Raw genomic sequence first — 13,615 nt, forward strand, 5'->3', positions numbered from 1 at the left:
TGTCCCTGAGAGTAATCTGGTGCTTTTCCTCCAGCTCTTTCCAGGCCCTGCCCAAACTCCCAACTCTGGTGCCCTGAGACCTGCCTCTATGGAGACCTCAGAGGTCTGCTTTGGACCTGGCCCCTGGCCTCAGAGGAAGAATGGGTCCCAGAGGCAGCTTCTGAGCCACAAGGAAGCCCAGGTGTGTTTTGCCCTCTCTGGGTGTCACCCAAACCCCAGGGGGCTTCCTGGGAGGCGATTCAGCCCAGGACAGACGTCAGCAGTGATTCAGGGCTCAGATCTGATCCCAGTTGGCTTGCCCTAGGGACCTCTGTCTTTCTCAACACCCAATGCATGCAGGAGTCAGCTGGCTGGTCCTCTGAGAGCTCTCGCCCATGGAAAGAGAAATCATGGAAAAGTCCCAGAGAATGAATGCATTCACTGTACCAAAGCAGGCAAAGGCTGCTTCCTCTCCATCAACTGGATGTGTTGGCAGGGCTGGGTAACTGAAGCCGGTGTAGACAGGTGGGCCCTGTTCAGTCACACAAAAGAGCCACACCTCCTCTGCTCTCCCAAGTGAGTCTTTGGTCTCCTGCTCCAAAACAAGAGAGCCTTTTCAGAATCCCATGATGTATGTGGCAGCCAGCACCCCAGCTCTGTGTCTCAAGGAAGCTCACAGGAAAGACAGGTGGTGCCCTGGTCAGGGCCCCAAACCCATGCCCAACCTCAGGACTGTGGATGTCTTTGGAAATAATGCTAGTACTTGGGTTAAACCCCAGAGAACAGGGCAGAGTGGCCCAGAAAGATGGACAGCAGGGCCCTCAACTTCACCTGGATAGCTGGCAGGTAGAATCCAGCAACCCATCCTAGAGATTGCAAGTTGGCAGTGCTGAGTGGGCCCAGGGATCTGCATTTCATACCACTGATGAACTGCACATTTATCTGTTTATGCATCCTATGCATATGCATTGGTTTGGATAGTGTCCCCCCAGCATTAATGTCCACGCAGAACCTTAGAAGGTGACTTTCTTTGACAGTAGTCTTTGCAAATATAATCAGTTAAGGATCTCAAGGTGAAATCATACTGGATTTAGAGTGAACCCTAAATCCAGTGACTGGTGTCCTTATAAGAAAGGAGACACAGGGAAGAAGACATGTGAAGACAGAGGCAGGGATGGGAACAATACAGCCACAAGCCATTGGGTTCTGGGAGCCCCCAGAAACTCAAAGAGACAGGAAGGATCCTCCCTTAGTGTCAGGAGGGAACACCTGTCAACATCTTGATCTCAGACTTCTGGCCTCCAGAGCTGTGAGGGAATTAATTTCTGCTGTTTTAAGCTACTAAGTTTGTGGCAATTTCTTACAGCAGCCTTAGAAAACTACTGTATATCTGTGCTTTATATATAAAAATGTGATATTATGTGTGCACCCTCCCCCACCGCCAAGAACCGACTTGCAACACTTTGAAGGTGATATCACCCGTGTTGAAAATGCTTTTGTGTCTTATAAACAACAGCAGAGTAATTCTTGAACAAGCCCAGGGAGACCTCTAGGGTTTCAGGAAGTAGACAATTGAGGTATACCCAAATCTAAAACGTTTAATGCTTTTGGTTAGAGCAAATGATCAGGCGAACAAGGAACATCAGGTTTTACTGACTAAAATAGAGTGTGTAGAACAGAATTAAAAATATTCTCATCAAACAATTCGTTTTACAGGAGAAGCAATTCCAGAGTGCAGGGTAGGGGGGAAAAATGTCTCAGAATCCCCTTCTTTGAGCCTGTAGAGAGAACGTTCTCCAGCTAGTTGGGGGAAATAGCACTCCAAATGATGCTCTTCCATTTTAGTGGATTTGCCCAGAAAACGCAAGCAGTTTCTAAATGGGAAATGAGGGAAATAATATCCTGACACCCGCTTTCCTCCGGATGCACATGGTGCTGAGCCTTCTGTCCCGTGAAAAACAGTGACAGGCGGGCATCCTCAGGAAGGAGTCTGGAGTGTTGGACGAGAAGCCTTAAATCATCAGGATAACCTCTGACACTTACCGTGTGCTTTCTGTGTGCTGGGCACTGGGTTGTGGACTCCACAGCTGGTATTTTTTGTTCCACTACAGCCCAGTGAATGAGGTAGGCATGCCCCCATTTTACAGATGAGGAAACTGAGGCACAGGGGAGTTAAGTCACCTGCTGGAGGTTACACAGCTACTGAAAAGAAGGCTGGGGCTTGAACCTCACCATGTCTAAGTTTTAAGACCCAGGCTTCTAAACACAGTGCATGGGCAGGGTCCTATTGCTAGTGGGTTGTTTCTGTCCTGCTCACCACAGGTTAATGAACAAGATAAAGAAGCCAAGCCAAGGAGCTTCTAGCCCTGGGGTCTAGGGAAATGCAGAAGTCAGGAATTCAGCAGCCCTTCCTTAGGCTTTTAATTTCAAGCCTCCCAAAGGTAGGAGAAACCTGTTGATTAATGATGCTCCAGCATGGACCCCAGAGACCTCCAGCAAGTGAGGGGCACTGCAGAAGATGCCACCATGGCCGTCTGCTGCTTCTTTGGCCCAGCTCCCCTTGTCCTGGGGTGACCTGTATCCCACTGCTGCTTCTGGAGGAAATGTCAATCACAGGACCCCTAGCCCCGTGGCTGGTACATCCGTAGGAGCAAGCACTCGACTGGAACAGGGCCAGTCAGAGCCTTCTGTGGGATGAGATGGAAAGAGAACGTCTCTCTCAGCCTTAGAGATTGTGAGCCCTGTGGTTGTAGGCTGGGGCTTCTGGCAGCCACCTTTCCCACCAGGTGGAAGAGAGGATGAGGCCAGTGTGAGAAGAGATACAGAGCCAGGCGGCCTGGGTGAGGTTGAGAGGATGAACGCGTGGGCCTGGGGACACTGGGCTCCTGGATCCAGCAATACCTTCAGCAAGCACATCCTTAGCCATCCCAGTTACAGGACCCAGGGAAAATTCCCTTTGTTGCTTAAGAAGTTTGAGCTGCAGCTTTCCCAAGGGAGAAAGAAGGAGCTCTCAAGGGGAGAAATGAGAGGGTCTGAGTCCAATCCCTTTTGTCAAGGCTGGACTGCTCAGAGCAGATCCAGGTAACAGCTGTCAAGCCACATATAACCCCAAGTCAAGGAAAGGCTTCTCCATCCTTCCCTGGTGCCATTCCTAGACAATTCATGTGTGGGGAATGCCAGGGAAGCCTGCTCAAAAATGCTTCTAGGGCACACCTGGGTTTTAGAGGCAAGCTAGAAATTCATCTCAAGACAGGTGAAGATATCACAGATGCTCAGTGATAAATGTCTGGTGACATGGGAGCTATGAGAATGTCTCCAATCTCCCCCTACCTCTCTCCCTCATGTGCACACACACCTGGATGCAGGATGCAGTTTTGGGTGTTGTTCCTATACCTGAGGAGCAAACAGAAGTGGATAACCCTCCCTCCCTGCAGGGAGAAGGATGTCTCTAGAAACTGACTCCTTCCCTCTGCTCCAGGTTTGGGGTTGAGGTTGGTATGCAAGGAAGTCCTTGCTCTTTGCCCTGTCACGCTGAGACTGCATGGAGGCGTGGACCCCATGATTGTAAACCCACCCCTTAGGCAAGGCCCAGTGACTGCAGGTGTTGGCCAGAGATGACCCCCCGCCCCCAGCTATAAGCAAGGCTATGAGAGAAGAGTAACACTGAGTCATTCAGCCCCACATTGGCCCCCCCAAGGAGCCCTATCAGTGAGGTCCCTCCTAGGCTGATGTGAGTGAGTGATGTGGACTAGGTTGATAGACGGGTGAGGACTGGGGTGGCCCCCATCCAGGAGACACAGTTGTCTTGCCTTTACATGGCAACAGTGGCCCCATTTTGCCAATAGTCCCAAATGCCTGAGGGAAACTAGACATCCTGATCTCTGTGTGAAATGCCCTAATTTTTCAATCTCTCTATAGGCAAAAACAAAAGCCAGATCAGACTGCCGTCGGCCAGTTGGTAACCTGTGACTTGTTACCTTTTTGGGAGCCCAGGAAAGGAAAGGAGAAGTGTCCTCAAGCCCCGAGCATACCCAAAACTCTCCCATGCAGAACTCAAGGAACGTCTGTCTATCAGTAGCAGGTTCCAGGGGTCGGGTTTGCCATAGGGCAGACACAACAAAGTCACAGCCTCCTCCTCCCCGTAAGGGGAGTCCTGATGCCATGTTGAGGTCCTGGATCCAGCCTTACCTGAAGCAAGAGATCCTGGACTGGCCAATTACATGTGCTCATGACTGGTTACCCTTTTGTGTGGGTCTCTGTGACTCACAACCAAAAAACTCATAATTAAACTGCTCCGAAGAAAGAAAAGAACCTCCAGAGGAGTTTAAAGACAGCTAGAGCCACTTCATCACTGCCTGGGCCTCTCCACCCTCCTCAAGTCAATGGTGGTCAGGTTTCCTTCCTAGCCAAGCTCTGGGAAAATGGATTTCAGATCCAGGGTGGGCTGCTCCCCACAGATAGTGGAGCCTGTAACTCATATAACTGTTCACCATGCATGTCTGGGACACAGGGCATCGCTAGGGAATCAGATGTGAACGCCAATCATTTCTGCCTACCCAGCATTCTTTCCCTCTTCTTGTCGGGTACCCCAGTATTCCTAGAGGCAACCTCCTTATGATTTTCAAACCAGGTGGTTGGCTTCGGGAACAGGCATGTGGTCCAGGTAGGCCAATCACTGAAACCCCATCCCTGTATGGTGATTGGTCCAGATCGTAGACAGAAACCTACTGGCCAGTCTGTGTTCTTTGTTCCCCTGGCAACTGTGATTGGTTCAAGGACTAGTGTGGGACCCAGACGGACTGATTAGACTCAGTTCTGGGAGGTTGGATCGAACTTTGGGGGAGAGAGGTTCTCTTCCACAGCTGAGCTGGGAGGAGAGAGGGAGCCTAATGGTGATGGGGCCCTCTGCGTGGGGAAGGCACCTGAGAAGGAGGCTGCCCCAGGGAAAGAGCCAGAGGTGGAGAGGGGGTGCTGAGCCTGATGACATCCCTGAGCTCCCAGACCAGGCAGGCCCAAAGGTGGCCCAACCATTCCTTGGCTTTTCCTCACATGAAGCCCAAAGGAGATGGTTCTGTCTTGCATCCTGAAGAGTGCATGAGCTGGATCATTGCCATCGGCTCCAGATGCCCCCACTTAGTGTCCAGACCCAGGGCTGAAGCCCACGTGGTCCCAGACCTCACGGACACTTGAAACGTGGGAGGCGAGCGGGCTGCCCCACAGGGCTCAGTCCCAGCTATCTGGAGACCAGGGGGCTGCTGTGGGATTGGCCAGAAGAGGAGGAAGTGGTGGCACTGAGCTGGGAGAAGCCGCTGGTGCAGGATTCCAGGCTGGACATGGAGCCCCTGGGGAGGAAGGGCATTGTGTGCACATTACCTTCTGGGGTGACACGGCCCTGGGGCCCACGCACAGCAGTGGAAAAGCTGGTGATGCTGCAAATGAGGCCCCAGGGTTCTTTCTACCAGGCTGGTAACCACCCCAGGCGCACAGGGCAAGTGTAGAGCAAAACGCAAGCGGAGTTATGGTGAGAAACGAGGCTCCACCCGTTTTCCAGCCCCACCCCCAACCAACCCCCACACACAGAGCCCAGCCTGCTACACACCATTCAGGGGCTTCCCTGACCTGGGGATCTAGTATAGCCTGGGCAGTTTCTGACCCTATCTCTAGCCTCACCTCACCCCACCCCACCCCTGCAGCCTCCTCTCAGCATCTCCGACACTCGCCTCCCCTGTCTGGGAAGCCGTGAAGGTCTCCACCTGCTGCCAGAAGCACTTTCTCTGCCCCCTGCTTCCTCTAGTTAACTTCTACTCCAGACTTCAGAGCAGCACTCTCCAGGAGAACCTTGTGCGATGACAGTTGTGTCCTACAGCTGTGCTGTCCACTGCAGCAGCCATCAGCCTCATGGGGCTACTGGGCACTCAGAATGTGGCTCGTGCAGCTGAGGAACTGATTTTTTTATTTTTGTTGAACTGTAATAGCTACGTTTAAATTGCTACCTGTGGGTGGTAGTTACCTGGTTGGCCAGTGAAGCCTTAGGATCTGGCTATTCCAAGTGTGGTGTGGGGACCAGCACCACCAGCCCCTCCTGGAGCCTGTTAGAGCTGCAGACTCTCTGCGCCCCAGAGCTGCAGAATCTGCATTGTGACAACCCCCCCCCACCCCCCAGATGATGTATGTGCACGCCACCTAGGTCTCAACTCCAGTGTCTCTTCCCAGGTACCTCCCCCACATCCCATGCCCACCCTGTGCCAGGCCCCTTGTCCAAGCTCTGTGCCAGGCCTGTGCCAGGCTCTGACAACACCCTGTGTTGAGGCTTCTGACACCTCCTAGCTATCTGACCTTGGGCAAGGACCCCAGGCTGGAATGCCTTCATGGCATCCACTGCTGCTCCTGTTATGCACAGGTGTGATCATGTGGTCTCCTGCTCCACGATGGCAGGCCCTATCTGTCTGGTCCCTCGGGGCCCAGCCCAATGCCTGCCTACTGAGGACACCCAGGAAATAGCCCTTGAACTGGTTTTCTTGCGAGGCTGTTGAAGGGCAGGGCAGCAAGGCTACCCCAAGCTGACCAGACAGGCTGCCAAGCAGCATCTGCTCTGCCCCCCTCTAGGCCCCCACCTGCCCTCCTGGAGGCCAGCAGCCCCCAATGCTTGTGTCTGCATGTCTCTCCCCTGCACTGGTGCCCAGCAGCTAAAGCAGGCCACTTCCCAAAGAGGAAATCACCAGCCCTCCCAGGCTGTGGGGCTCTCTTGGAGTAAAGACAGTGGCCCGGTATTTCTCACAGGGGGCTGTATGTGCCCCTACAATACTTGGAGCTCCACCCAGGATATGGATACAGATGTGACACCCTCCTGGAGCCTCAATTTGACTCCATGGTAAAGAATATAAAGCATTATTTTTAGAAGGACACAAGCATAGATAGGTCATGAAGCAGGATGCAAAATCACATTCATTTTTAAAAGATAAAATGTAAGGCCTTGAAGAAACTCTCCATGTCCTCACCCTGTTTCATTTTTGCTATCAAGGGCTTACTGTATGCCTCGGTGAAGGGCAGGCTTCCCCCAGCTATTTCATCTTCATGACAACCCCATGACCCAGGATTTCAGTAGTCCCCATGTAACAGATGGGAAGCCTGAGGCTCAGACAGCTTAAGTGAGTTGCCTGAGGTCACAGAGCAATTAGGAAGTGTTGGAGGCCTTAACTACTACACTTCCTGCCTCTCTGAAAGCAACACTTGGAGAGAGTTGTCTGTGTGACACTATTCTAGAATGTTCTAGAACATTCCAAATCCTTTTTTTATGGGTTTCTAGGAATACAGGGAGGTCCAAATAGGAGGGCCTTGGTCTCCCTTTCCCCCACCAATCAATCTGGTATGTTTGGCTTCTGTCCAGGATTTCATTTAAAAGGGAGATCCATGGGGCGCCTGGGTGGTTCAGTCGGTTGAGCATCCGACTTTGGCTCAGGTCATGATCTTATAGTCCATGAGTTCGAGCCCCATGTTGGGCTCTGTGCTGACAGCTCAGAGCCTGGAGCCTGCTTCGGATTCTGTGTCTCCCTTTCTCTGCCCCTCCCCTGCTCGTGCTCTGTCTCTTTCTGTCTCAAAAATAAATAAAAACATTAAAAAAAAATTTTTTAAAGGGAGATCCTGCAGCTGAGGCAGAGTTTGGACACAGTGTTCAATCTGGTTGCTCACACACATGCTGAACCACTGGAGAATTTTAACAATACCAATGCTGGGGACCTGCCCCTGGATAAGCTCAAAGACAAGTGAGGGAGGTGAATCTAGTGCCCCCAGCCCAGACGGAAGGGGCCTCAGGAGTGCTGTGGGCCTCGCCTAGAGGGAAGTCAGGACCCTTCCTGCCCAGGCTCTCCCTCCCCAGCCCCTCCTACCTGAAGTCCTCAGACGCCAGCACCTCGTAGTAGTAGAGGAGTTTGCACTTGGGGCCAGGGCTGTGCAGGGCCGTCAGGACATCCTCCACACCCGGGATGCTGCAGGCCACATTGCCAGGGGGGCTGTGCATTTGCCACTGGAGCAAGTAGGTGCCAGGCCACCGGGTCACATGGGAGCCCTGAAACACAGCAGCCGGGCCTGAGGCTCTGGTCCTCCTGGGGACAGGAGCCCCTTACTAAACGGATCCACCAGCCAGTCTTCCTCTCAGGGCCTCCCGAAGTCATCCTTGGCCCCTCTGCTGTTACCCCCATATCCCTGGGGGCTGAGAGCCTCCCTCTAAATCTGGTGGGAGTGGAGGCCTGGAGAGGAGGGCTGTAGTTGCAGGGCAACAGGTGCGGTTTAATTAAATGCCTGGACTTTGTTGGGCTTTTGTTCTGCTGAGCGTGATTTGCAGATGAGGTCCAGGCAGGGATTCAGGCAGGGAGCTGGCAGGTTGGTTAGAGCTAGTTGAGGGCCTGGACGCTGAGAATGAGGGCTAGGGGTGTTGGTGTGTGAGGTGCAAGACAGTGTGCTGCTCAGGGAACCTTCAGAGAGATCTGCAGTGCTCATCAGAGCTTGTGTGTGCGGTACGGGTGAGAGAGCGAGCAAGGCCAGCGATGTGAGACTTACAAGCACTGGAGAGTGGAGAATGCAGGGGGCCTCGTGTTCATGTTCCACAACGCATCTGAGTTCCGTTCCCAGACTTAGCATGTCTCTGCTGCATAGCTTCTGAAGCTCACAAGTCAGAAATCACTGGGAGAGGGTGAGGGATGCAGGGTCCAGGCCTCACACCCAGAGGGTCTGAGTTACCCCTCCCTGGCATGGGCCCTGGCAATCTGCATCTCTGACAAGAGTCCCAGGGATTCTGAGGCTGGGGTCCTGGGAGGTCCCCAGAGTCCTGGATCTGTCTGAGTCTGTCTTTCTCCCCACCCATCCCACAGGGGCTCCAAGGCCAAAGTCCATATGCAGTTCATCTACTTTGGTGCTCCCAGAACCCTGGCACACAGTGGACACTCAATCCTGAGTGACGAATGAATGAACAAAGGAATTCGAACCTGGATGCTCTCCCCTTCCCGGCAGACAAGGGGGGCTTCCACACGGCTGTAATCCACACCTAGGACCCAGCCCTTGTCCGTCAGCTGCCCGCCGGCCCTGGCCCCAGGCTCCTGGGGTCCAGGCTTGGGCACCTGCTTGCTGTGGTACAGGCTGAACACCACGTCCCCCCTCAGGATGTCAAAGTCCCAGGTGATGACTGACTCGCCCTCCAGAATCTCCACGGCAACCTGCATGGGAAGGGCACGGTCTGAGGGTCCGACCCGGAATCCCACCAGGAGTGGGGAGCCGGGATGGGGAGGTCAGCTGCAGTAGGTGCTGTGGGTGCCCACCTGGGTCTTCATCTGCCCATCTGCCATGCTCTGCACAGCCCAGTGCTCCCCTGGGATCAGGGGACTTGGCTGCACCGCCCCTTTGCTTGTATCCTTCCCCGTACCCATCCTGTCCCACCTCTCCTTACAGGTTTCTCCTCAGAGCTCACCCTCAACAAATCGCTAGCACAAGAACTCTTGTCTCAGGGTCTGCTTTGGGGGACCCTGACCTAAGACCCCACCCCAACCCGGTGGGCCCTCCCGGGCCAGGTCCCAGCACCTCATGGGGGGCCCCTCGGAGAACGCTGGCCGACTGGTAAGTCTCTCTCCACTGCCGCAGCTGGTCTGTGTGCTCTTGCTCCTCTTCTGTCAGATAGAGGGACTTGGGGACCAGCCCTCCTTCGGGGACATTACACTGGGGGATAAAGACGAAAGTAGCAGGTCAGGACCCAGCCGGCCTGGCTGACCCACAGAAGGGTACTTTGTGACCCCTGAAACTGCACTCACAACAGCAACCCCAAAGTGAGAACGGTACAGGGGCTCTCCCATGATCTCATCTCCAAAACCACAATGCAGTAGGAACTCTTACTATTTCCATTTCACAGAGGAGGAAAATGGAAGCCCAGAGAGGTCAAGCCACTTGCCTGAGATCACACAGCAGAAAGTGTCTGAGCCTGGGCACAAACCCATGTTTATCAGGGCCCCCAGGCTCAAGTCTCTTATTACCATGCTGGTTCTTACAGGCCCATTTGTTAAACATAAATCACATGTATGTACCTCAACAAGTGGAGAGATTCAAATTGGCAGAATTCCTAGGAAATGCCTTTTTTTACTCAGAAATCATGTATGCTTGGAGTTTGGTATTCTATTAGACAAGGAAGAGGGGCCTGCCCTCATCCCATGGCCAGATGAGATAAGACAGTTGTGACCCAGGGTCACCCCTGCCTGTGTCATCTCAGCCCCAAGGGGAGGCAGTAAAAGGGGTCTGTGGCTGCCTCTCCTTGAAGTAGTTGGCCCATCTAACCATTCTGTGAGGATGTGGGTTGGGAATAAATCCCTTTGGATACACAGGCTCCGGGGTTCAGGCCACTGGGATGTTTGAGTCACCTCTCTCAGCAGCAGAGGGCGCAAAGTCAGCAGGTAAACTCTGACTGCTGCCTAGCGACGAAGTGCATAGGGAATACCGGGGTAAACTTTTGACTGGCCTGGTCTCTGGTCTTCTAGAAACTTCCATCTGGATCACTATGTTTGAAAAACCAAGCTAAGGCCCCTCCTTTGGACAGGACTCGCTTCTCTTTGGAGAAGCGTCTAAAACAAGCCTTGCCCCCGAAAAGAGAAAGCATGGCTTCTCCAGGTACCAGCACCCACACACATGACAGAGTGCCCCACTCCAGCCTCCGTGGCCCTCTGCAGCCCTGCCCCAGCAATCCCTGGCTCCCCCACCCCCACCCCCAGGCCACAGCCCAGGGCCTGCAGCCACACACTCACCACACACTCTCCCCCAAGGAAGTCGGGGATCACTTCTTTATCTAGGTAGTCCACGAGGCCTCCGGGGCCCTGGTAATTGCTGCCACTGTAGATGAGGAACTTCTGCCTGGTGTTTTCATTGATGAAGGGGCTGATCTGAAGTGGGGGAGATGAGACAAGATGGAAAGGTATTTTTGGTTTTTTGTTTGTTATTGAGATGTAATTCACGTGGCAAGGAACTAACCATTTTCTTTTCCTTTCTTTTCTTTTCTTTTCTTTTCGTTTCTTTTCTTTTCTTTTCTTTTTTCTTTTCTTTTCAAGTTTTATTTAACTAATCCCTACACCCAGCGTGGATGGGGCTCGAACTCAACCCTGAGATCAAACGTCGCATGCTCTTCCAACCAAGAATTAACCCTTTTAAAGTGAACAATTCAGTGGCTTTATTTCACTCACTATGTTGTATAACTACCACTTTCCTGTAATTCCAAGACTCTTCTTCACCCCAAAAGGAAACCCCATTCCTTTTACACATTAATACACATTAGCAGTCACGCCCCAGTCCCCTCCCCCCAGCTCCTGGAACCACCAGTCAGCTTTCTGTCCCTATGGATTTGCTTGTCTGGATATTTCATAGAAATGGAATCCTCCAATATGTGGCCTTTTGTGCCTGGCTTCTCTCCCTCAGCATGATGTTTTTTCTAGGTTCATCCACCTTGTAGCACAGATCATTACTCCATCCCTTTTTATGGCTGAATAATATTCTACTCTTTGGATGATCCTATTTTGTTTGCCCCAGATGGAAAATACTTTAACACCGAACTCGAAACTGCATGTCAATCCTTTTTTTTTTTTCTCATGGCAACCCCTACCCCCCCACCCACGATGCTGGTGTGGTGTCTGACTCAACACACGGTTGGGGAAGGAAGGAAGGACTTAGCATTGGCAAGGTACAAGCCAATTGAGCAAGTAATGCTACAGGAACTGGGAATCCCACCTGTGTGGTCACTCTCCTTCAGCCTCCACCCGGGGAAGCAGTCACCTGCCGTCCTCGGCAACCTGGCTCCGTGCCACTGGCTTCCATCTGGTGTGGCCACTGGGCAGAGGAGGGGGTACAGCAGCAGGAGGTGGGAACAAAGAGAGAGGCCAGGGTACTTCTTCCCCCACTCCCTGCTGCCTCACTGCCCCTGGGCCCCCCCCCCATCCCCTGCCACATTCTGGCTCTCATGAGGCTTGGTAACAATGCCATCCCCTCCCGTGGCACCACCAACCCCCCACCCCCACCCCCGGGTGTCAGGGATCACTGCAGGGTCTACTCCCTGGGGCCTCTCCATCCTGCCCATACCTCTGCAAGGAGTTCTTTTATGTTATGTCCCCATTAAGCCATTGGGGTGAATCCCACTTCTGGCCAGCACCCTGAATGACTGGCTCCCACCCCTACCCAATACACATCTTCTTAGAAGTCTCCCAACAGCAAGAATTTAATTTTCACAAAGTTCAGGATATTTCAAGATAAAAAGCTTCAGTGGCAGGTCCTGCCTGTCCCTCCTGCAGCTCCTGCTCTCCAGCCCAGCCCCAGCAAGGCCCTGACGTAGCCACAGTGGCCAGAGAACGTTCTGTCCCAGAAGTCTGCTCACATCGTCTCCTGCTGACAACCCTCCATGGCTCCCTACTGCCCCAGGATGAAGTCCCACCTTTGCCACAGCCTGGATTCAGCAGGCACCAGTCCCTGAGCACTTTCCCAGCTTCTGCCAGGGCCACCGGCCTTTTTGCTCCTTTTTGTTCCAGCCACCCTGCACTGGTTTTTCAGTTTCTCAAAAGCATCACGTACAGTCCTGCCTCCAGGCCTTTGTGCTTACTGCGTGGGTTGCCTGACCCACCTGTCCTCCCCACCCTTCCCTGAAGGACTCCTGCTCCTTCCTTCGGTCTCAGCCACTTGTTACCTCCTCCGAGGGACCTTCCTCAGTTTCCCAGTCTAAATTGCCCACCTGCATTACCCCCTGCCTGATTCAGCCTCTCCACGAACCCTGTAGGCCTCACGCCCTAGTCACAGGGAACCATGAAGCATTTCCTTGTGTGACGTTATCTGCTTTATCTCTCCCCGCCCTGTCACAGTTGGGGAGAGATACAGTGGCTGGCTTGTTTACTCCAAATCCCCAGGGCCTGGAAAGGTGTCTGGCACACAGTAGGTGCTTAGTGAAACACTGAATCCACTTAACTCTCAAATCTCTATCCTGATTGAACCTCAACTTATAGCAGCTCTTTCCAGGCTTTCTTGGGCACTGAATCCTCGGGGCACCGGGTATGTTCAGGGTCTGCAGGACTAGGGGTGGGGGGCTGGCACTCTGCACTGGCCTGTGGACCAGTAGCAAAGCCCCCAGGCAGTGGTTTTCAACTGTCAGTGACAACCTGATAGTGGTTGTGAGATCAATTTAGCACGTGTGGCTAGCCAATTTTTTTAAATCTGAGAAAAAAAAATTTAATAGAGAGTATGTGCAAGCAGCAGAAAGGGGTGGTGGTGGGGGGGGAGAGAATCTTAAGCAAGCACAACATTCATTGCAAATCCTGATGTAGGGCTTGATCCCACAACCCTGGGATCATGACCTGAGCCAAAATCAAGAGTTGGACACTCAACCAACTGAGCCACCCAAGCACCTCCATGATTAGCTTATTTTTAATGGAATGGAATAAAAGAGCAAAAAGAGAGGAGCCTGGGTGGCTCAGTGGGTTAAGCATCAGACTTCAACTCAGGTCTTGATCTCACAGTCCATGAGTTCGAGCCCTGCGTCGGGCTCTGTGCTGACAGCTCAGAGCCTGGAGCCTGCTTTGGACTCTGTGTCTCCCTCTCTCTCTGCCCCTCCCCACCTCATGCTCTGTCTGTC

General features: G+C 53.0%; 1 protein-coding gene across 1 annotated transcript in view; it reads right to left on the reverse strand.

Annotated features, from left to right (window-relative positions):
• Positions 1–1,557: 1,557 nt before the first annotated feature.
• The window catches only part of SEC14L5 (SEC14 like lipid binding 5), a 45,516-nt gene continuing 33,458 nt past the window's right edge, over positions 1,558–13,615 (reverse strand). The window contains exons 12-16 of the mRNA XM_043560625.1: positions 10,758–10,892; positions 9,550–9,684; positions 8,961–9,188; positions 7,866–8,044; positions 1,558–5,321 (exon numbers count right to left, since the gene is read on the reverse strand). Of these exons, the coding sequence (XP_043416560.1) occupies positions 5,213–5,321; positions 7,866–8,044; positions 8,961–9,188; positions 9,550–9,684; positions 10,758–10,892 (786 nt within the window). The 3' untranslated portion in view covers positions 1,558–5,212. The remainder of the gene's footprint in view (positions 5,322–7,865; positions 8,045–8,960; positions 9,189–9,549; positions 9,685–10,757; positions 10,893–13,615) is intronic.

Source organism: Prionailurus bengalensis, chromosome E3, assembly GCF_016509475.1.
Source record: "Prionailurus bengalensis isolate Pbe53 chromosome E3, Fcat_Pben_1.1_paternal_pri, whole genome shotgun sequence".
In the NCBI taxonomy this organism is placed as follows: Eukaryota; Metazoa; Chordata; class Mammalia; order Carnivora; family Felidae; genus Prionailurus; species Prionailurus bengalensis.